This window comes from Alligator sinensis, unplaced genomic scaffold, assembly GCF_000455745.1.
Source record: "Alligator sinensis unplaced genomic scaffold, ASM45574v1 scaffold611_2, whole genome shotgun sequence".
Classification (NCBI taxonomy): Eukaryota; Metazoa; Chordata; order Crocodylia; family Alligatoridae; genus Alligator; species Alligator sinensis.
Genome location: NW_005841869.1, coordinates 1,196,120 through 1,217,866, shown reverse-complemented (window position 1 = coordinate 1,217,866; position 21,747 = coordinate 1,196,120). Strand labels below are relative to the sequence as shown.

The following is a 21,747-nucleotide window of genomic DNA, read 5'->3' as shown; positions in this document are numbered from 1 at the left end:
CGTCCCCCCCAGCAGCATCCCCCCTGCTTAGGTTAAGGACCCCCTTCCCCTGCGGGGTCTGGGGGGGACCCCCTCTTGCTCCCAGAGCCCCACGCAGATTGGGGTCCCTGAGATGTTTCTCCCCCTCCCAGCTTTTAGCTTCTCCCAGCTACAGGGGTCCCTGCCAGACCCGCCCGGCTGGTGGTCAGGGCAGCAGAGCTGAGCTTGCTTTGATGCCCTTGGTGGGTGGGTTTGGTCCCTTGGCTGAAGCCAGGCCACTTCTCCCCATCAAACAGCCTGGGAACCTGCCTCTCAAGCCTGTAGGGAAGCGGCCAGGAATGGTTTCTGTTGCACGCTCTTTGGGGACGGCATTTGTTTCTCTAGACCCTGGGGGAGGGAAACGTCTGGAGGCATTGGCCAATGCGCTAATAATGCCTCTGGTACCCAGCAAAAGCAAGTTGTTGGCTTGCAAGTATTTGAGAATGCAGCCATGTTGCATCCTCGGCTGTTGCAAAAGCCTCTGGGCTTGGAAATTAAACATCTTCTGACCAGCCCAGATGTTTTTTGGCTGTTTTGGGGGCTGCGATCGCCTCTGCTTGGAGTGGGGGGTGGGGGTAATTTTATTTCTCTGCCTCACTGACTTTCCGTCTTATTTCCAAGCTCCTCTCGCAATATCTTATGGGTGTCCTAGGCCTACTAGAATCTGCTTCCCTCTTTTATGATGCTTTTTAAAAATCTTGTCTGATGTCAGGCGTTTTGGGACACAGATCGTGCGCCCCACAAGACAGCAGCTGGTTGTCTCACGCAGTCAAAACTCCCGTGGAAGTCGGTGGGAAACTTTCCTGCGTACAAACTATCTAGTCTATCAGAATCACTTCTAAGTCCCTCGCTGCCAGGTAAGTCAGGCCTGGATCCACAGTGGGATTTAGGTATTACTACACCCAGCACTGTGATGTCTCAGATGCTCTCGGATGCCCATGCCAGCACTGTGAGCGTCATCCTAGGCTCCTCCCCAGCCTGGCTGGTGACAGCTATTTCTTTCCTTTTTTTTTTTTTTTTTTGAGTTTAGATCAGGAAAAAAGAATCACGCTCCTCTTCCCCCCTGCCATCCCTCAGAGTTAATAACACTGATTTCATATTTTCGGAGAACTCTTAGTCAGCAGCAGGTTCCTTTATAACATCAACCTTGGTACCACAGCGGGTTCTGCTATAGCGGTGCTGTTGTGAGAAAATTGTGATTCATAAAGGGATTATCATGAGTTACATTATGCAGATTCTACGTGCAAGAGAACCTCAATTTCTCAAATGATTTTGGAGAGCTTCTCCTGGCTCACGGGTGCCCCGATTTCCCATGGCGCTGAATGTCAACAGCTCCATTAACTACAACAGCAACTGGAGGACTTTGCATGGAGGGCCTGTCGTGTGTGATGGGTAGAGCGAGGGGTTAGCTGTTCATAAGCCTGAGTTTTCTTCCTGGTTTTGCCCTCGCTTCCGATTATGACTATGGGGAAAGTCACTACGCCCTGTTTTGGCTCAGTTTCCAAGTCTCTAAAATGTAATTACAGACAGACTTTTGGTTAGCTGGGAACTGAAAGTCCAATACTGGGGATTTACTCTACAGGAAGTACATCTTCTTTGTAATGACTGGTGGGATCACAGCTCTACAACAGCAGGAGTGTTTACTTCATCTTGAAAACAAACCGGAAAGCTGTGCAAAAAAACCCCAAATCTAGACTTTTACTGTCTCGACCATTTTCATTTTATGAATCAGGGGAATTTTAAATTCGTACCGTAATTTCCTGCTGGTACCTAGTCAAACCCCACCGTGACACATAGTCACGCCTGTCAGCTACAGATTTAATTAAGCAGATCTCTAGATTACCACGCAGGTTTGAAATTGTCTTTTGGATTTTGATGATCAATGTACATCAAAGTGAGCACTTGTCTGTATGTGTGAGCAGCTAGTGTGTTTCTCATCTCTAGCAGCCGCTTACTTCAAATGGCTGAGAAGGCGACTAGAGGCACTCAGGATGTCCCCAGCTCATCCCCTGATGAAAATGAATTCCCTTTCGGCTATCCCACCAGCATCTCTGAGGATGTGCCTGATGCCAAGTACCTGTGCAGCAACTGCAATAACATCTTAAAGAAAGCCATGCAGACACTGTGTGGGCATAGATACTGCTTGGCTTGTCTGTCCTGGATCGTACGGTAAGTTCTTTTAGGACACCACGTGGTAAGGCGTCTCTGCCTAGAAAACAAGAGACTTCAGATGGCAGGTGCTGTCTTCCCCATAGAGAGGTCTGTTGTGATAACGTGCTCCAAAAGAAAGGAAGTGCTGGGGAAGAGACTTTTAGTAACTGGGCTGTTGGACAGTAGGGATTTGATCATCCTTGTATACTTAATTAGTGTAAGGTGCAGGGGTATTTTGCATGTATTTGTCTGTATAAGGTTGGAATGTGATCTAACAGTTATGGAGAGGGGCTGGATTTGACTGGATTTGGTTCTGCACTGACATGCTGTATAACTGTGGGCAAACCTCAGGCTCTTTCTACTTCCTTTTCTCATCATTAAACTTGAACTAATCCTACTTATTTACTCCTTAGGGCTCTTGCAAAATCGGCTCAATCTCACAGTGCTTTGCAGTCTATAAAAAGTGCTCTGGAAGTTTAAAATACTGCTCTGTTTTCAGTTCACAAACCATAAAATCCCCGGGGTCACCCCACAGTGATAAGCATTAAAACAACACCAGCTTTTTTTGCTTGTAGCCTCTGAAAATAAGGAGATGGGGGGGATGTAGATTTTGAATGCATTCCAGCTCCCCCTCCCCACCTTTAGCATCCACCTTGGTTTAGCTGTGACAGAGGCTCCTACTTGGATGTGGCGATCCTTTGCAGTCGCGGATGATTGTCTTCCGTGATTGTTTTATCTGTGGGTCCAAAGATAGCTAACGAGGCCGATTTGGGATTGACAGACTGTTACAACTTGGGCATGTGTTTCCATACGCTCAGGAGGAGTAGAGCATATGCTGACAGAGGCTATGTTACACTGATACACTATGATACCCTGAAGTCAAGAGAGGTGTGATGGTTGTACACATTAGAGGTACTTGAGCTACTTTTAATCTAGCTTCTTTGACTAACTATAGCAGTTAAGATGCAGTGGCATGAACTTCTGCACAGGCCATACCAAGTCTGCTTGGGACCTTGGGCACTTACTTGGGCAGCTAAAGGCCACCTCACAGCATCTTCACCGCTGCTGTTACCTGAGCTAGCTGTATTAAAGGTAGGTCAGGTAGGTAGCCATGTCTCTGATTGCCCTGTAAAGCTGGCCTAGGAAGCTGAGTCTAGCAGTTGGTCATGGACAGTGATTAGGAGGCTAAAATGCAACAGGATAAAGGTTGCTTTGATGTTTTCCATACAGTGCATTCAGCCCATTGAACGAAATTCTGTTCACTCTCACTAGTGTAAATCCAGAATCACTCCATTTAGTGCAAATGGAATCACGCAGGCCTTGTACTCACGTGAAAACAAAATGTGACCTGGCTTCTTGTATTCTATCCCGACAATCTTGTAACAGCCTGGAAGCTGACCCAAGCAGCCTGATCAGCACGGTCCAATGGCAATTATTCCATTCTCTGTTTCTGGTCGTAGAGACGCTACGACACGAGGCAGCTGGGTGATGACAGGATCCACCAGGAAATACCTGCCCCTGCCTAAAACCATTTATTTTTTCCCTTCAGTTGTACATTTCATTTGAAGAAATGTTTTAAGTTAAATCCAAAGCATTTCATGGTTGTATTATTTGGTAAGAGTGCTTCTGAGTCCAGCTGTGTGCTGGTGCCCTGGATGTGCACACAGGTTAGCCAGCTTTATAAGTTAACTCAGCAATGAAAGCCTGTGTGAATGAAGATAGGATTAAGCCTGGAGATGTATCTTAGGAAGCAAAAATCTATGCATCTACTATAGAAGAGAGGCCATCCTTTCTATGTTTTAAAAGGCTACAGATTTCTGGTTATCTTTCAGTAAGTGGTGTTGGTGCTTAGCCTGTGGAAAGAAGTTGATTTCCAAGTTTATTTTGCTCTATAATTATAACTATTCTTATTTTGCTAGGACATGGTTAAAATTGTAGGCCAGGTCCTGGTTCCATTGAAGTCAATGAGTTTTGCAGTTGACTTCAATGGGATGAATATTTGGTCCTTTAAGTATAAACAGTATTGACTCTAAGCTGAAATGCATATTTCTTAATTCTTTTTTTTTTAATTATTATTTCTGTCATTCCTACAACAGAGGTGCTCCAGGCTATGGCTTACAAATTATTATTTAGTTTTTTGTTCCTTTCCCTCTTCTTTCTTTTTGTCTGTCAGAAACAACAAAAATCCAGTTTGCCAGAAATGCAAGGAGGAGGATCCTGGAATGCTAAATGAGGGAAGCGTATTAGCAGAAGAAAGGGTATGTTACTGCACTTTTGTTAATGTATCACCAATTTCTCTCTGGACTGATGAAGTGCTGTTTGGAGAAATGAGAATAAGGAAAGTGATAGGGACTGATTCCAGTTGCATGTATTAGCCCAGATACCTTAACACCATGGATATTCAGATCTTGATCAAAAAAGTATAAGGGCACAAGTTAATTCCTTGTGACCTCTACAGAGTTGTGCAGCAAGAAGCCCAAAAATCTCTGACAAAGTTAATTTATTCTGTTGCTGACCTCCAAACTTACAACTTCATTATTATTCTTCATGTTATATCTTATTCATCTAGCAGCAGTTCCTCCACCAGCTCGGTGCCCCATTGCCTTAGGTGCTCTGTATTCAAGCATCCAAGTCTTGGCCAAAGCTAGCTTGAGTGCAAAAGGGACCCAGAAGTGTAGGCTGATCATCAGCTGTTGGTTTGGTCTGGAGAGCTCTGTGGGAGCGACATTGCCTGGAGAACATCCTGAAAAACTCATTGTTGAAAATAATCATAGTCATAAATGTTACTGGGAAATGTTTTCCTCTGGGAACTTTTTCACTGGCGAGTATATTCATCAGTGAATATTTTCATGGCATTGACAAGGTAGCTCAGCTCAGCACCTTCTTTCCTCCATGCCGGCTGGCAAGGGGAGGACAAAGCTCTCCACTGGCTTCCATGGTTCAGCTCCCTCCCCCCGCCTTTCTTGGTGGCTCTGTTGTTTTCTAGGCAGGCCAGTTTACTCCCTTATTCTCTGGCTACAAACTGTACCAGGGGTCTTGTGCTCAGCCCTCACTGCTGTGTGCCTTCACAGAAGAGTGCAAGGAAGAAAGAAGGATGTAGGGGACTAGGAGGCAGTTTTGGCCAGGTCCCAGCAAGGCCAGGAGATGGAGAAAGCAGTGCAGCAGGTGCATGGCTTCAGCCAAGTGGTGACTCTGCAGGATAAAGCTGACTGCTGCAGTGCCTTGGAAGAGCACACAGTTCTACAGGAAATTTCCCAATGACAGGATTACAGAATGCACAAGACCAGGGGGAACCAGGTATCCCTGGTACAGGTGAACCCTTCTGAACGGCTCCTCTTGTTCATCGCTTCCATCAAAATCTTGTGCGTTGTCCATGTGGGGCTCTCACAAGGGGGAAGGGGACCCAGAGGTCCATGCCTTGCAAGCTGGTCGGTCTGGGCAGACCTTTGCATGAGCACTGAGCCTTCCTGAAGTCAGTATGGGTCTGTTTGAATCAGCTTGCAGGTTTGGGGGGCAGAGTTCGTAAACAGTGGAGGCATCTCAGTGGGTTTGCCCTTTTGGCTCTTAATTGTGCATGATAAGCTCTGTCCCACCCTTCCTGTCTTTGTTATTCCTGTTTGCTGTTCCCCTGTTCTGCCAGTTTATATATAACTATTTGAAATGAAATCTCTACCCCATGAAAAAACTACTGAGGTACAAACAAGATAAATGTATTGGGCATAACTTATCCCCTGATCTCTTTCTGCGGTAGCCCTCATCCTTCCCGCACCCACCCATTTCCAGCACACTCTTTTTTTGGCTCCTCTTGCTGTGCCACGTCTAATTTATGGTGAATATTGGGAGGTGTTGAACATCTGCATCTCTCCTTGAATTCAGGTGGAAGAACAGCGGGCATTCACCCACATGCTATTCTCTGCCACTCTGGGGACAGGCCCTCATGGGACAGGGTTTTGCACTGTACACATGCCCTGGGTCTTTACCACATTTTACCCTCTTACAGCAATGGCATTGCACTAATTGCAGGACAAGTGTGTCATGTAAAACCCTCAGACCCAATTCAGCTCTTCAGCAGCAATGCATGGCTAAGACCTGAATGGGGCCCAGGTCTCCATGCTGTTACATGTGCTGAACACCACTAAACTCAGTGCAGTTGCAAAGATGCAAATGAAATTAAAATGTACCTGTTTCTGAAGAAAATCACGAGGACTGGCACTAATTTGGCCAATGTGAAGGGGAAAAAAAGATTGACGACTCCCTGCCTTGTGCAGTTTCTCCATGCACAGTTCCTTCAGCTGAGCTGTGTCCATAATGATTAATTGAGTGTAAGACTGAAACAGCACAGGGGATGCACGCAGCAGTAAAGAAACTCATGTGCCACTGGGACTGTCCCTCTGAAGTTAAATGCAAGTTCAATCCGTTTTTAATACTCTGTTCTATAATGTCAGGAAATTCCTCGAGTAATTTCTTTTTGAGATAGGAAAAACCCTACTGTAGGCTTGGTAACCTGATTGTCTTTTCTTTGGTTTTGGGCATTGTCTAGCTGTTGAACTAGAATAAAAGCTTTTAGAGGCCAGCCATGCTGGTTCAGAGGCATAACCTGTTTTATCTAATTGTCCAGTGCTGCAGCATTAAATTGAAATCTTAGCACCTAGGGCCAAATTTTGCACTCAGATACACCAGTCTGACTTGTATCTAATACGGCACAGTCAGCAGCACCTTGTGTAGGGACGTTCTGGTGATGCTGGCATGGACTAGCATGCTGAGAGTGGGACCACGAGCTACGCTCTGTTGAAGTCTGATTTTCTTGTCTGACAATGACCTGATGGTCCGTGGCATTGGACATGCTAAACGGAGATGCTGTTTTTTATGTACCTTTGGGTGTGACGTGATTATCGATTATTCAGTGTGGAATGTGCTGGAAATGAAAAGCCTTCTGTAAATGCTAAGTAGTGTTATTGAAAATATGTCCATATACTTATGAACCTGACCATACAGCTTGCAGCTTAACTATCATCTTGTTATCAAATGTAGATGGGGATTTGTGTTGCAAGCCAAGTGGAAATGGAACAGTGGGCATCTATTTAAAAATGTCCAGACAAAAGTACAAGTGTTCTCGTTTTCCTTTTTTTCATGGAACAGATTCCACTGAGGCTTTTATTTTTAGTTCTGTTTCCAAGCAATGGCCGATTTCCATATCACTAAAGGACAATTTATGACATTAAAACACACACGCACACAAGCGCACTGCTTCTCTAGCGTCACTGTACATGTGTATGGACATTTGCCAGACAGGTACACTCAAAACAAATAGCTTGAAATGCATTTAAAAAAACCCAAAACTGCAAAGACCCAACATTCCCAGGAATGATTTTTTTTGCCTCAGTGATTCTCTTGAACATTTAAAAGAATGACTGTTTGTTAACTAATGAATACCATTTGAAGGAGGCAGTTATTGGAAGGTTGCTTGTATTGACTGAATTCCCCCGCTTGTTCCCCTCCGTCTCCCCCACTTGCAGAGTTTGGTTTGTTTTATGTAGAAGCTGAGTCTAAGGTACAATAATTATGAACTCAACAGTCCATCAAAGAAAATGCAACTAATTAATCAGATGACTACAGTTATCAAGGCAATGCTTGGCTGTCCAAGGAATGTGAAACCACCGTGTTAGGAAGGGCTAGTCTTCCACTGAAATTCAGTCTCTAACTACAGCTAATACAAACTCATAGAAAATGAGGGCTGGCCATCTAGTCCAACCCCCTGCTCCAAGCAAGATCGGCCCCAACTAGACCATCCCAGCCAGGGCTTTGCCTAGCTGAGTCTTCAAAACCTCCAAGGATGTTCATATAGTGTAAAACATCTGCTCTGAACCTAATTTTGCTGTTCTTATATCAAGAGGGAAAATGATTTCCATCTCTTAGCTAGTAATCATCTGGCTTCTCAAAAAATAAGTGATCTTAGAGCAGTTGTTCTGGAGCAAGGAGCTAGGGGTCTGGGGCTAGAAAGAGACGATGCCCAGTGAAGCAGATCAGCCATCCTGGGATATGTCCTGGCACAGGTGATCTGCTCTGTTGTCTCGCCCGTTGATCCTGAAGCACAACAAGCGATGCATTCCCCGCTTACAGACATGTGCCCTGGAGTTCCCAGGGGCGCGTCTCGAAGCTGGGAAAGCTGGGACACCCCAGTATGGTCCCAGGACTGGGGCTGCCAGTCAGCTTGTTTGCGGACTCAGCCCTGGGACAGCGTGGGAGTGTCCCGGCTTGAGAGCTGTGTCCCCAGCAATCTCCAGGGGGAGGCTTTGGAAGTGTAAAACCCACCTTTCCCTGCTTTCAGAGACATGCCCCACAGACTGCCAGGGGTGCATCTCTGGAAGCAGGAAAAGCCAGGCAGGTGCTCCCTGGGCTTGAGGGGCCTAATCCTGTGCAGAGCAGCGCCCCGGATGCTCCTGCCCAGGGTGGTGGGAGAGTGCAGGCAGCTCCGTGCTCTCCCATCGTAAAGCAACGAGATGTCTGCTGCAATAAAGTGGTACAATTTATTGCTGCCTTTTGTCACTGCCATGTTGTGGTGGAACAAAAGGTATGGACATCCACTCGCTGCCACTTTGTGCTGCTTATAAACCTTTTAACGGCTGTGCAAAGGTGAAGAACGGTGACTATTTTTGGATTCCTCTGTTATATTAGCTTCCTCCCACACCAACTGCTTTTGTGACCTTGGGCAAGTCACAGATACTCCCAGGGTTTCTCTCTACCCATCTGTAAAATGGCTATAAAAAGGAGCCTCCTGCTGAGGGATGTGTGATTTAATGTAATTTTGTTCAAGGAAGTGAAACTGCACCGGAAACCTGCAAATGTCTCCCCTGTCCCTGGCAGATGTTCTAACTGGAAGGGGAGGTGGAAAGCTACTCTCTGGAGTATGCTGTAGACTAAACTTTAATAAGCTGGAGACGTGATCCTCCAGCCTTTGGTTGTAATACAGTTTGGGCAGTACAATTACTGTGTGAAGAATTATTATTCTACAGGAGGGGAAACATTTCCCTTTTCCCTCCATGTCTCGTTGTTCAGATAACCCCAGTTTCTGAAGTCTGTCTCTGAACTGGGGAATTTTCTCTTAACATTGTTTTTTCTAATGAGCAGTTTACATTTGTAACAAGGTAGAGAGTGATCGGGAAGGGATAAAAGGTATACTACTGGGGGGTTTCCTTTTCTAATCTTTCTGATTCTCTGTCCCAGCTATAATAGCCTGTCAATAGTGAGATGCAAACTGAAGGATTTTCTTTCTGAAGTGCATTAATGTTTATTTTATTGAAAGGTCAGGGAGACCCGCTTGTTCATGATGATGATAATAGTGAGGAGATCTGGGAGACCCTAGATGTTGTGTTCCTATTTCATACTTGCATACTTCAGGACAGATTAGCAGGGGGGGAGGGTTCATATTTGGCTAGGTGAGTAATCTGCAGTTTTCTGGGTGATATTCCTACCGCTTGTCTTGCTCATGTTCTGCGGTGGGTGTTTTGATTGCATGGTGTTTGCTATTAAAGGGCTGTAGTGATTCATGTGCTATTTATTTATTTGCACATCCCTTCGCAGCTGATACATGAACAAACCCTATCTTGAGCTAGAAATACAATGCATGGATGTGTTTTGCATTTCTGTTGAACACTCTTACTAAGTGGAAACAGCCCCAGTTTGAGCAGGCTTACCCCTTCCTCCTCGTTCTGGTGGAGTCTTAAGTCTTTTGTGCAGCAGGTTCAGAAGGTGTTAATGACCCCAGTAATTAAATACATCCATTAGAGTGGCATGTGGTAACCCCCTATGGGGAGGGTTTCTGTCAGCACATTCATGGCATGCTACTGGTTTTCAGGCTTCTGTCAAAAGAAAATCTGGGTTGAAAGAAACTCAATGCTGAAAGATTTCACTTGGAAGGACATGTTTTTAATAAATGTAGATCAATTCCAATCATTTAGTTTTTGAGCTTTGTGAAACGAAGCAGAAGAATTCACAGCTCCTTGAACTTTTACTACATGCTCATTAGGGTAAAGAATATTTTTGAACAATTCTAAACTTTAAAAAATGTAAGAGGTTCATCAAACCTGAAAGTCCCTGTCGAAGTACTCATTCCTATCAAAGCTGCAACCTGGGGAACTTTATTGACCACTGCTTGATTTTTTTCCCCCCTCCTTACTCTGTTTAACTCCTAGGCTTTCAGTGATGCTGCCATTAATAAAGAGATTTCTGAACTTAAAGTGCACTGTGGGACCTCTGGATGCAACTGGTCTGGCATCATGAAAAATTTTGAAGTAAGTCTAAAGAAGACAGCTGTATTTTCTGTATTTTCTCTCTCGAATGTCTAGTCGGGCTTTGCCAGAGAGTCTTCTCTGATGGAAGTGGGTTACTATAATATTAGCAGAACCAAGGGATGTAGAACTAGATTCAAATCCCTCCCCAATTAACATAGCACATAAGCACAAATTTATGGGACACATTAAGCATGCGCTTTTCTGATACTGATTGAAGAAAGAGAATGAGGCCAGGTACAGAGCCAGCATACATCAGCATGGCTACATTGAAGTCAAACAGCATTATAGTGTTTTTGAATCATAGAAAAATAGGGTTCAAGGGACCTCAGAAAGTCATCGTGCAACCCCCTGCTCTGCTCAAGGCAGGACCATCCCTGTCTAAACCATCCCAGACAAGTGCTTGTCTAACCTGCTCTTAAATGTTCCAAGAATGGAGATTATGCAAACTCTATAGGTAATCTTTACTGGCGCTTAATCACCCTTTTAGTTCAGTTTCCTCCAGAATCTTCCAGCAGAGGCTTTGACCTAATGATGAATGAAAGTCAGTAAATGCTTCCTATTGATTATTACCTTTCATGCAAGGATCCTAGCAGTAACCCTTGATGGACCCCAGGTCCCCTGATTCCCAAACAGTTATTAGGATAAATATGCTTAATCTGTTTTTGCAAGAAAAATAAACTTCTCCGAGGATGCAGAGGTCTCGGAGAAACGGGCCCAGCAGATATTGACCCAAACAAAGACATGGAAACCAATCTTAGAAACCAAGACAGAGCTCGGCAGTTTTCCTTTTGCTGGTCGAGTGTCAGCTGTTCTTATAATACTGGCATGAAGTGATATGGGTGAAATACCCTGACAGACAAAGTTTTGGGCTGTGCTTTGTGTATCAGAATCAAAAAAGAAAACCCAAGCCAACATGCAAATAATATGGAGAGGGCTTGACCTTCTTCACCACATCCTGAAGACAAAAAGAAGCCGTGCACCAGTCTCATGGTCCAGGAGCTGAGGGCCTCAAGGCACCCAGTTTATAAACACAGTGTGTTGCACACACAGTCCCCGTACCTGCCGAGCTGCAGTGATGTTACCTTCATTTTTCATTTCATCTCCACTAATGTTGCTCCAGTTTTCTGAGTCTCTTCCCCTTTAAAGGAAAACTCCACCCATTTTGCTCAACCTCACCATTCTGGGAGCTCAGAGGGGGCAAGGAGGCCATCGCAGCATGAATACACAGCAAAATGGGTTTGAAAGGGAAGCGTGTGATTAAACTTGGCATCTCTGAGCTGACTGCTGGGCATAGCTATCTTGCTTAAAGAAAAAGATCATTTGTGGCACTGCAAGACATAGGTGCCTCAGTAAATGAGACTGCAGTGAGCCAGTGTTTCTCCTCCTAGAACGATGGGTCATGTATTAGAAAACTAATGCAGAAGTCCCAAATCTGCGAGAGAGTGTGCCCCAACATTTCTAGGAGTTGTTATATCTCTTGCTGCTTCACTAGGATGGCCCTTAATGTGCAGGGGGTAAATGTTTTCTATGAGTGCTCAAGACTGAGGGGCAGATTCTCAGATGCCGTTCTTTGGTGTAACTCCACTGATGTCAATAAAGCTGCACTGATTGATACCAGCGGTAGATGAAGCCCTAACAAATTTTTTCTTTAGACTCTTAAGCCAAGCGTTTGTTTCAAACCTAAGGAGAAGGATGGGACTTTCTAGACACCTGATTCGAGGTCCCCTTGTAAATTAGCGCGACTCCATTAAAGTTGCTTCAGGCTCCAGTAGGTCAGATGATTTGCATTGTGAACCCTTTGCTTTTCACTCTTTTCAGTCGCACCATACTCTTAAGGACAAGCATTGGAACTGTCACAGAGATGACGTTACAGTCAGGACAGTGTTCAAGAAATGTTGACTCACATTTGGCCAGAAGAATTAGATTTTTGTAAAAATGAGATTATAGAAAACTTAAGGCCAGTAGACCATTTTCTGTTAAACAATTGAACATGAGCCTTCTTGGACAGCAACCCAATTACTGCAGCGCTAAGCATCTGAAAGTAAAACTCCCTATAAACAACAAAATGATGGATATTGGTGATTCTGATGGTTTGAGCTAAAATGTGCAAATAGTGAAAAGTAAATTAGATTTTTAAAATTCTTTTGGTTATTGGTAAGATGCAAAGCCTAATTGTTCTGTATTAGAGACCATGGCAGAATAGTTGTTCTAAGAACCTGTTTAGAGAAATACGTCTCTTTATCCTGGCAACCAGAACTGGTTGGTCTCAGTAGAGTCCACCTGCTCTCCAGGGCTAGGGACAGACATTACACACAAACCGGTTTAAGTGATCAGAAACTGGTTGAAACCTGTAACAGCACAGACGTTCAGTGCATGTAAACTGGTTTGAAAATGGCTGAAACTGGTTTGAGATAAACCTGGTTGAATGTAGTATCAGACTTAACTGATTTGAGTTGCACCAGTTTATGCAGCATCTGTCCCAGACCCAGCAGAACAGGAGAGAAGTTGGGGAGTCTCTAAGGTTAGGGATAAAATAGGAGGTCTTGCTTGCAAAGACCAGTGAAAGAGACAGCTCATGAATTATTTGTGGTTTTTGTTTTAAGTTAAGAATAAAGAAAATGCCAGGTAGGGGAAAAGAGTTTTGGACCCAGCTAATGGGGTGAGGACTTTTCCTATTTACAGAGATCACAAAGTATAAAAGGAGATGAGTGCAGGCACATGGAAAAACATTTATAGATAAATACATATCTAGGCAGGTTCACATCTTGGGTTCTAACTTTTAACTTCCAGGAGCATCAGAGCCTTTGTGAGTACGCTTTAATTCCATGCCATACCGGTTGTGGACAAATGGTGATGAGAAAGAAACTTGCGGATCACTTGGAGAACGGATGTGTTAATAACATGACCACATGCCAGAAATGCAAACAGATGCTCTCCAGCAATGAATACCAAGTAAGAAGGTTTATGTGCTTTATACAAAAGGGTTATATTTACAGCTTGAATAACCCATGGCATTTCTAGCTCTGTGTGTAAAGTGTTCCCTCCTGGTTTCAGGAAAGTTATGCTCCGGAGAACATTTCATTTTCTGACCTTGCTAATTTTTCAACTGCAGTGTGGTGCCTCCACAGTCTGTTTGCTGGAGAAAACATTGAAATAAATTGGATCAGCATTATGTGAGGTTACAAAATAGAAGGAGAAAAACTCTGTGTGTGTGTGTGTGAATGCACATATGTTTCATTGGGGGTCAGAACGGCATTTTTTGCCATGTTCTTGTTCCCCTCTCAAATGGCACCCCGCCCTCCCCCCCGAATATGGTAGACAGGAGCAGTCAGACAAACAGCTACATGGATGATATCTTGAATATGGATAATAATTTTTTTCATTTGCTGGTAAGTTAGCATGTTGCTATAGCAGGCATTTATTTAACAGATGTTTATACTAGATTCCATCAGCTTTAACTCTCCCAAGCAACTAGATCAGTCGATCCCAAGAAGAGCCAAGTGCAAGGAGCACACTGTAAATTCATCCTGAATTCTCTCATATTTTTGCCTTTTATGACTGTTTAATTCTACTTTTCATAGCAGAAGGTCTTGCAATAAGTATACAATGAAGAAGAGAATGCTGCACATGACTGTATACATACAGAATGAAAAGCAAATCTGCTCCTAGTATCTATCTAAAGCTAGTTCATCTTGAAAACAAGCACGAAAATCTTTCTGGCCTGATACTAATAGGTCACCTGCCTTCTATGATTACTTGGCTAAATCCTCATGCATTGTTATTTAATTGTAATGCCTTTATCAATTCATGCTAGAACTGCTCGTAACACTTACATGTCACTAATGTGTGTTTTGAATGACTTTTTGCATTAATTTAAAGTCTTGAAATGTATCACAGTGCCATTGATTCCCTGCTTACTATGTGCGCAGCACAATGCAGGATATTCTGTTACTGGAAGGGGCCTGAGGACAGTTTGCTTGATAGCAGTGTGCTGTCGCTGAAGGAGGAAACTGTGGTTTGGTAGAAGTAAAGGGCCAGTGGAGTATTTCCTGGTACAGACAAAGAGTTTGTCTGGGCTAGCTTAACTGCAGTACAGCTCAAGATTCATGTGAAAAAATATGTCATCAGCCTTTTAAATTGTAAAATTTCACAATCAAACTCCAACACAAAAGCAGTAGCAACGTGCCAGCCCCAGATCATCATGTACAGCGCAGTAATTGGTTTGATTAGAAAGAAGGGCTGCAGCTCTACAGATTTTGCAGACTTGGGTACTGTCTAGAACAACATTGATCTTTCCTGATGGGTCAAGAAGAATCGGTGGCAAAGTAGGAATGCCATCTTAGAACGGTGGCCCTTGCAAAAAAAGGGCTGGCTGGCAGGGTTATAATGAATGCTCTGACCTGATAACCTGGTGACACACAATAATGGGCAGTTCTCTGTGTCACAGCTGTGACAAACTGCTCCGTGTTTGCAGAGAGATTCAGTCCCTCTCCCCTTTCTCTAGAAGTGGTTTCCCCAGAGCAAGAAAAAGGTGCACTTGCTAAGAGAGCCTGCAAGGAAAGCTTGCAAAAGTGCTCCTCATTTTATACTTGTTCCATAGATGGGGAAAACATTGATCTTGGCCAGACACCCAGGCGTGTTTCACCAACCTTTCTTTTTGAGATAGCAGTTATCTGAAGACGGAGGCATCTAAACCTCCTACAAGTTCAGCGCGCACGCGTGACGCTTGCCAGTCAGAAGTCTAAGCAGGCCGTTTGCCCCACCTTGCCCCTTCCTCCCTTTCAAGGTGTGTGCCACATCAGTTCTGCCTCAGCAGTTCGTTTGGTTTCCTTTTCCCGCAGTGATGACTTTGTTTTCATTTCCTCATCCTGTTTATCCATTATCTAATGCATTTTTGGGTTAGGAAATCTTAGCAGCTGAGTAGGGAAGCTGGCCTTGAAATGTTGACTTCCCTGTCTCAGCTGTCCTTTCAAGGGTTTTTGCAAGTGTGTAATGTATGAGAAGCTATTTGCATCTCTCTCTGTGTTAATGGCGCAGAGTATATTCCTTTGAGAAGAATTTAATTGTAGCTGCAATCCAGTTGTTTGCCCTCATTTAATAACTAGGAATATAACATTAGGGCTGCCCTGCTTATCCTAATCCAGGTCAGCAGTAACTGGCTGCTGCCACCATTTTTTTGGCTGCTTAGTAATCTGAACGAAGTGAATTTCATGGCCTTAGACTCCAGCATAAAAACACCACCTTCCCAGGCTGCCGGCTTGTCAGTTTGGGCCAGGAACTCAAGGGATGAATGAGCCTGGGAGACTGGTTTCAGTTCTTATTTCAAGATATCATCCTCCCAGGGCTGGGCAACCGGGGGCAACTTGCACTGCCTTCACCAGTGCTTTGTTACCCCTGTGGATAGGGGGCTGAGTCCGGCACCTGTACTACATTCACTGAACATTTGTTTAGCAAGGGACTGTGCTTCCCCGCTGTTTCAGACCCCTGCTTGAGGTTATGAGCTGTGATGGGAAGAGTTAAGGAGAAATGTATATTCTGATGATCCTAGTGCCAACAATATGCTAATGGGAATGTTTTCTTCACGCTGTTCATGAAGCCTCAGACTGTGGCTTTGACCATCCCATGAGTGGACTGGACATTATGGATCCATGACCTGATCTAATGTAGCTAGTGCTTCCCATCACATTTAAGATTTCCATTATCTCTGTTTTTCTCTTACTGGAACAGCCATAATATTCATGGTCTGGGCACACATCAATCCCAAGGGGAATAGTGTTGTGATTTATTGGGGCTGATTTTTTTTTCTTTGAAAGTCTGTTCTTTTGCCATTTTGCTGGTGACATGATCTGGTTTGTTAAGTTTGCAATAGCGTGGAACGTCATGTTGGCCTGGTTGCCCACGTTTCATTTACCCCATACACCCCTGAGCAAATAGAAAGGTGGGCAGTCTATCAGGCCCCCTGATCTCTGTCTTCAGTAGGATTATTAACCATGCACCAGCTTGGGCTGCTGGCAGCTTTTGTATATCGACTTCGTGCTAATTTTGTGATTTGGGTTCGACTGCGTCAAGAAAGGAAACGAGAAGAAGGCAGTGGCACGAACAAGTGGAATAGGATAGAGAAGAAGAAAACAAAGGCACATTATGCATCATGCCTAAGACAGTGTTTCAAAAGTGCCTGGGGAATGGGAAAAACCTGTGCGTGCATTTTCTGAAAGGCTGAAACCAAGACCTCAGCCTCCTTTCTCAGGAAGATGCTTTGAGGATTGCTGGAACAGCGATGCCATAAAAACTTTCCAAGCTGCTAAAGGAAATGTGCTGGTGAGCAAAGGCGTTTATGAAGATTAAAGGCAAAACCTCTGAATAGTCTGAATTGAAACCCTGACAGTGGCTGTGTTAAATATACAAATTACAGCCACAGAATGAACCAACTGCAGGAGGATTATTTTCCCCTTCTCTTTGGAGCCAGAAGGAGCAGGAAATCTCATGTTAGTGCTAATGCATTTTGCATTAGCACATCACGTCAGGAAATTTGGACACCTGCCTTCAAAACATTGAGTGGGATCTGAGAAAGCTCTGAATAAAGCCAAGCTATATAAAGCCAATGCACGGAGAGTTTATATTTGGTTTTCATGTATATTTGCTCTCTGGTCTGCAGTTCACCTGCACGTTGCTGCATGTATGTGGGATTATTAGGGTTTGAACTGGGTGAGATGTGTGCGTTGCCAACCTTGTATCAAGTTTCCCAAGAAGGCTCGGCGAAGCATCTGCAAGTCATTTCTGAAAGCGCAGGGCCCCAGAAGTGAAGCATCACATTTTACTTCACTTAACAGGTACTGCATCTGGTGGACTGCTCCATCTGAAAGTGCCGACTGTACTAGGAAGAGGAGAAATCAGCTTAGGGGCTTAGCTTGGGAAATTGCTAGGTCTGCAGTTCATCACACCATGGACCGCGGCACCCACTATTAACAGACATGCCCTTTGGCCCGAGAGTCTGAGCATCGTTCCCAGTGAAGGGGAGCTCTACTGAGTCTCACCAGTAGGATACGAAGAAATGGTTTGCAAAGCTGTTTTCTCCCATGACTTTGAATAACGGCTTATGCTCCCTCCTTTATGTGCTGACTTCCTTTTATAAACTAGTGTTGATCAAAACAGATCCCCACATAGCAAATGCCTGGCAATGTTCATTATCAGGTTGAGAGCAATTTGAAAGTGCAAAGCCAAGACAGATACTTTTATACCCGTGTGCACATGCACACACCGAGCTGCATGCATGCACAGCTACAATCCTCCAAACTTTTAAGTGATCTCCTAAATGCAAAGATAGTAATATCTGGTACAACATTGTATGATCAAATCAGTGACATCAAACCAAACCAATTGACTTTGCTGGAAACAGGATAAACAAAACACCACAGGACCAAAAAGTAGCATGCATCGGTATGAGTTAACTTTTGTGGTCTGCAGATGTGGTCTTCAAACAAAGACGATTTGAGTGGCTGCAGGATCTGAACCCTGGAAAAGAGTGTGAAATGCTCATAATTAAATTTGCTTGGTTTTTAGCTGGTAAAAATAATCATAATTGAAGCCTATGGCTGTGAAATTTAGGTGTTGTTCAGCGAGGGGGCTGAGCGTGTGCATTAGGAGTGGGCTGGAGTGTTAGGGGCTAGATCTCAAGTGAGAGCTCAGGTTCATTTGGCAGCGGAGATGCAGCTTTTTGGTCAATGGACTACATGGAGCTTGGGGAGTGAGCCTTTGCTCTCCTTCAGACATGCTTAACCTCCTCAAAACAAGTGGAAATGAATAGGGCGAGCCCCGCTTCATTTCGCACTGTTTTCCAGGTCTTTGGCATGTTGGTTACACTTGATCAGGGTGCATTAAACCTGGGGGTGTGTGTCTAAAGAAGACAACAGATGCGTGAAAGCAAACCCCTGCTACGCTGTGCGTATTGCTTCTGAATTTCTCTCTTTGTGTTGATTGACCTGCCCAAGGGGACAGGGTAAATCTGTGTCAGGCATAAGATCAGACTTTTCCAAACTAGTTGTCTAGGCTGAGGTCTAAGACAGGTGATTACTGTGCCTCTCAAGTGAGTCACTTAACCTCAAGCTTCACTCTTGTCTATAATGGTACCATTGCTACCTAGCTGCACAAAGAGCCTGTATCTCAGGCCTCAGTGAGGCTGTTGAAAGATTCTGACATGGTACCCAGATGTTTTCCCCTCTCTTTAATGACAGAAGCATACGTGCACAGGAAATTCAGTTAAGGAGCAAAAACGGACACACCCAGACGCATCGTCAAAGGAAAAGGTAGGTTAAATGTCAACAGACAAGATGTCATTCTTATTCTGTTCCTTACAGTGCCAACTCCTCACTTGGCGATAGCATCTGGAAGCTTTTCACACGTTGCCCTCTCTGTACTAACTTTTCTCACCCTTTACTTTGTTGATCTTATACGATCGGGCAAGATCTTGTTTAATTCCAAAAAATAAGGGCAGTTTTTATTTGGTTTCTTTCCTTTTCAAATAATCGGGGGAAACCAATACAAGCCTGTGCTCTAGCAGAGATGAATGCTAACTAACCCTTCAAAAAGACGGGCTTTTGGGTGTGGAGGTAACTGGATTCCCGTCTCAGACCCCTTGATCTGATAGAACAAGGATCTGCTAACCCTCTGAATAAGCTGCCAAGCACATTTATTCCCTTGTGGGTTTCTGTGCAGAAGGAGGGGAAGGATTTGAGTGGCTATGTATATACCAGTAGGTCATCTTCTGCATGGTGCACTTCTTTAAATGGGCATACAAGTTGTCATTTGTTGGCAACTGTGATTTTCATGTATTCTGTTATATTGAGGCTTGTATTTGCCTCAATTTTACTGTCATTTGTAGTGCCAAGTAGATTGCATATAAAGAAATCACAGAGGGTAAAGCACTACCTTCCCTTATCACCCAGGTGTCTGGGGGCATTCAAAGTCTGAGTCTTGCAAACTATGGCCTTTCCTAGGTATATTGAACACAGCATTGCTTAGAAAGAAGCACTGACATTGCAGGGCATGTTGGGGACAAGCCACTGCTGCAGGGACCTGTAATAAAATATTGTTACTGTCAACTTGGGTTAGACTTGGCATCAGCAGTGGCTTCAGTCTTGCCTGTTCAGATTGGAGGACGCTGGCGATGGGAAATTTGGATCAAGGCCTTGCACGTGACAGTGCATGGCCGAGGCACTTGTTCAGTGGTCCATGCACTGGTGAGCATCCTTCATAATGGAAATGTGGCTTGCTTTTGCTACACAACGTGGGGCTGGGGCCCCAGTCAGTGTAGATCAGGTCAGCGACACTGATTCCAGCAGAGCTATCCTGACCGACATGTGCTGAGGATTTGGCCCAGTGGATTGCTTATAAATAACAAAGCGCTTGAAATCGGCACTGTGTTATTTCACTGCTGCTGTTTTTAGCAGAACCGCTCGGCACCTTTCAACAGTAAGGATGGATGTCGTTTCTCTGAGGTCGGCTGCTCGTTTAGGGTGAGTAAAATTGCTGCCCGCTGCTATTCAGGAATGTCTCAAATAACGTGCAGTCTCTACGCTCCAGCTGTTGGCATGGACCAGCCAAGGCATTAAAGATAATAGGCCCAGGATGGCTTGGAGGAATGTGTTTTTAGCGAAAGGGATAAAAATCTAACCTTTTTCTGGCAGAAAAGGGAAGCAGACTTGGCTGTTACAATTCCAAGGGGTGGCGCTCAGTTTGGGACACTTCGTTTCCTGCAGTGCGTGTGCCACTCAGATGAAAATCAAAGCTTCTTTAGCAAAACTGTAACGGTACAGATGCATCAGATGTGCTGTTTTGTTAGGGGTCAGTTATTCTCTGCAAGGTGACCATGTTCTCCCAGGTTTATAATACTACAGGTTTATAATACCTGCTCTGGATTCTAGTGCCTTTGAGCTGTGTCACCTATCCTGTGTCACACATGCATTGAGTAGTGATCCACATGGCAGTCCTGCTTTGCATTTGCATGGTAACTGAATGCACACAGAGGTTTTAGACAACACTGGTCTTGTTGCTATAATATATATGCATTTGCTTACTAGATGCATGTTGTTCTCCTGTGTATGTCTCCTGGGAAATCTCGTGCTGTTCAGCCAGGCCTGTGCCCTTAAGTCTTCACTCTTTATCTCCCTTGATGTTGATGGGGGTATTGCCTAAAAAAGGCTAAGTAAGAAATTGGTCCTGAGTTAGTTACATCAGTTGTACTGACAGTGTCGTCTCCTAACAGGGGGGCAAAGAGAAGACAAAAGAGCATGAGAAGACCTCAGTAGGAGCCCACTTGCTGCTGCTGCTGCAGCATATAAAGCAACTGAGGGCCTGCTTGTGCCCAGGTAGGGCTGCAAATGGCCTCGTCCCATGTTTAGCTTCAGCAGAGTCTAAAGTGAAGTCTTTGGAAAGAAAGGTCTCTGACCTGCAGGTCCCAGGGGCCTCGGAGATCAATGGAGATCTGGAAGTAGACTGCTTCCCCCTCTCTTCTCTCGTCGAAGAAGAATCAACTCTGCAAAGGCTTGTCAAGGAGAAAATGATCTCCGAACTGGAAAGCAAGCTGCAGGTCTTTGAGAACATTGTAGCAGTGCTCAACAAGGAGGTGGAAACCTCTCACCTCGAGATCGCAGCCTTTCGGAGACAGAGCGAACTGGATCAAAATATGATACGAAACCTTGAACTGAAGGTAAAGGTTTGTGACAGCCTTGTATCCGTATACATGTTGCACAGATAGAGCGTGTACACACAGATCACAGAGAGAGAGGCTGCGGGCTTGAGCTGAGCACAGGCATAGGAACTGGAAAGTATTGCTGTCTCCCAAACACCTTCACAGCCTTAGGCAAGCTTTCTAGCTTGGGCCCTTAAAGTTTGGAATCCAAAGCCACACTTAGACGTCTAAGCATCATGGGGAGGTGTGGGGTCTTGCAAAGTCTCGGGATCAAGTCCTAAGGAAGCAAGTTGCCTCGAAACAGCCCATTCAGTCCTCCTAAATCAATATTATGCATCTAAAAAATAATCTGTTGAGGTGCTTGCCTTCTTCCAGAGTTTGTCACCAAGGGGGACCCTGCGTAGCAGAGTTGCCTGTTCCACGTAGCACCCATGGAGTAGATTCGAACAGTAGTTGTCACTGGTTTGTTCCCCTAGATTGCAGAGTTGCACCGATGTCTGACCCAGAAGGACACGGGTCTGAGCAGGCTTCATAAGAGTCTCCAGTGCTCTGAGCAAGCCTCCTATGATGGAGTCTTTTTATGGAAGATCATGGATGTCA

General features: G+C 44.6%; 1 protein-coding gene across 1 annotated transcript in view; it reads left to right on the top strand.

Annotated features, from left to right (window-relative positions):
* The first annotated feature begins 353 nt into the window (after nt 1–353).
* The window catches only part of TRAF1 (TNF receptor associated factor 1), a 27,923-nt gene continuing 6,529 nt past the window's right edge, over nt 354–21,747 (top strand). The window contains exons 1-10 of the mRNA XM_025193546.1: nt 354–875; nt 1,963–2,187; nt 4,343–4,427; nt 10,362–10,460; nt 13,251–13,412; nt 18,692–18,763; nt 19,904–19,972; nt 20,722–20,824; nt 20,864–21,165; nt 21,624–21,747. The exon at nt 21,624–21,747 is cut by the window's right edge and continues 99 nt beyond it. Coding sequence (XP_025049331.1) covers nt 1,979–2,187; nt 4,343–4,427; nt 10,362–10,460; nt 13,251–13,412; nt 18,692–18,763; nt 19,904–19,972; nt 20,722–20,824; nt 20,864–21,165; nt 21,624–21,747 — 1,225 coding nt within the window. The 5' untranslated portion in view covers nt 354–875; nt 1,963–1,978. The remainder of the gene's footprint in view (nt 876–1,962; nt 2,188–4,342; nt 4,428–10,361; nt 10,461–13,250; nt 13,413–18,691; nt 18,764–19,903; nt 19,973–20,721; nt 20,825–20,863; nt 21,166–21,623) is intronic.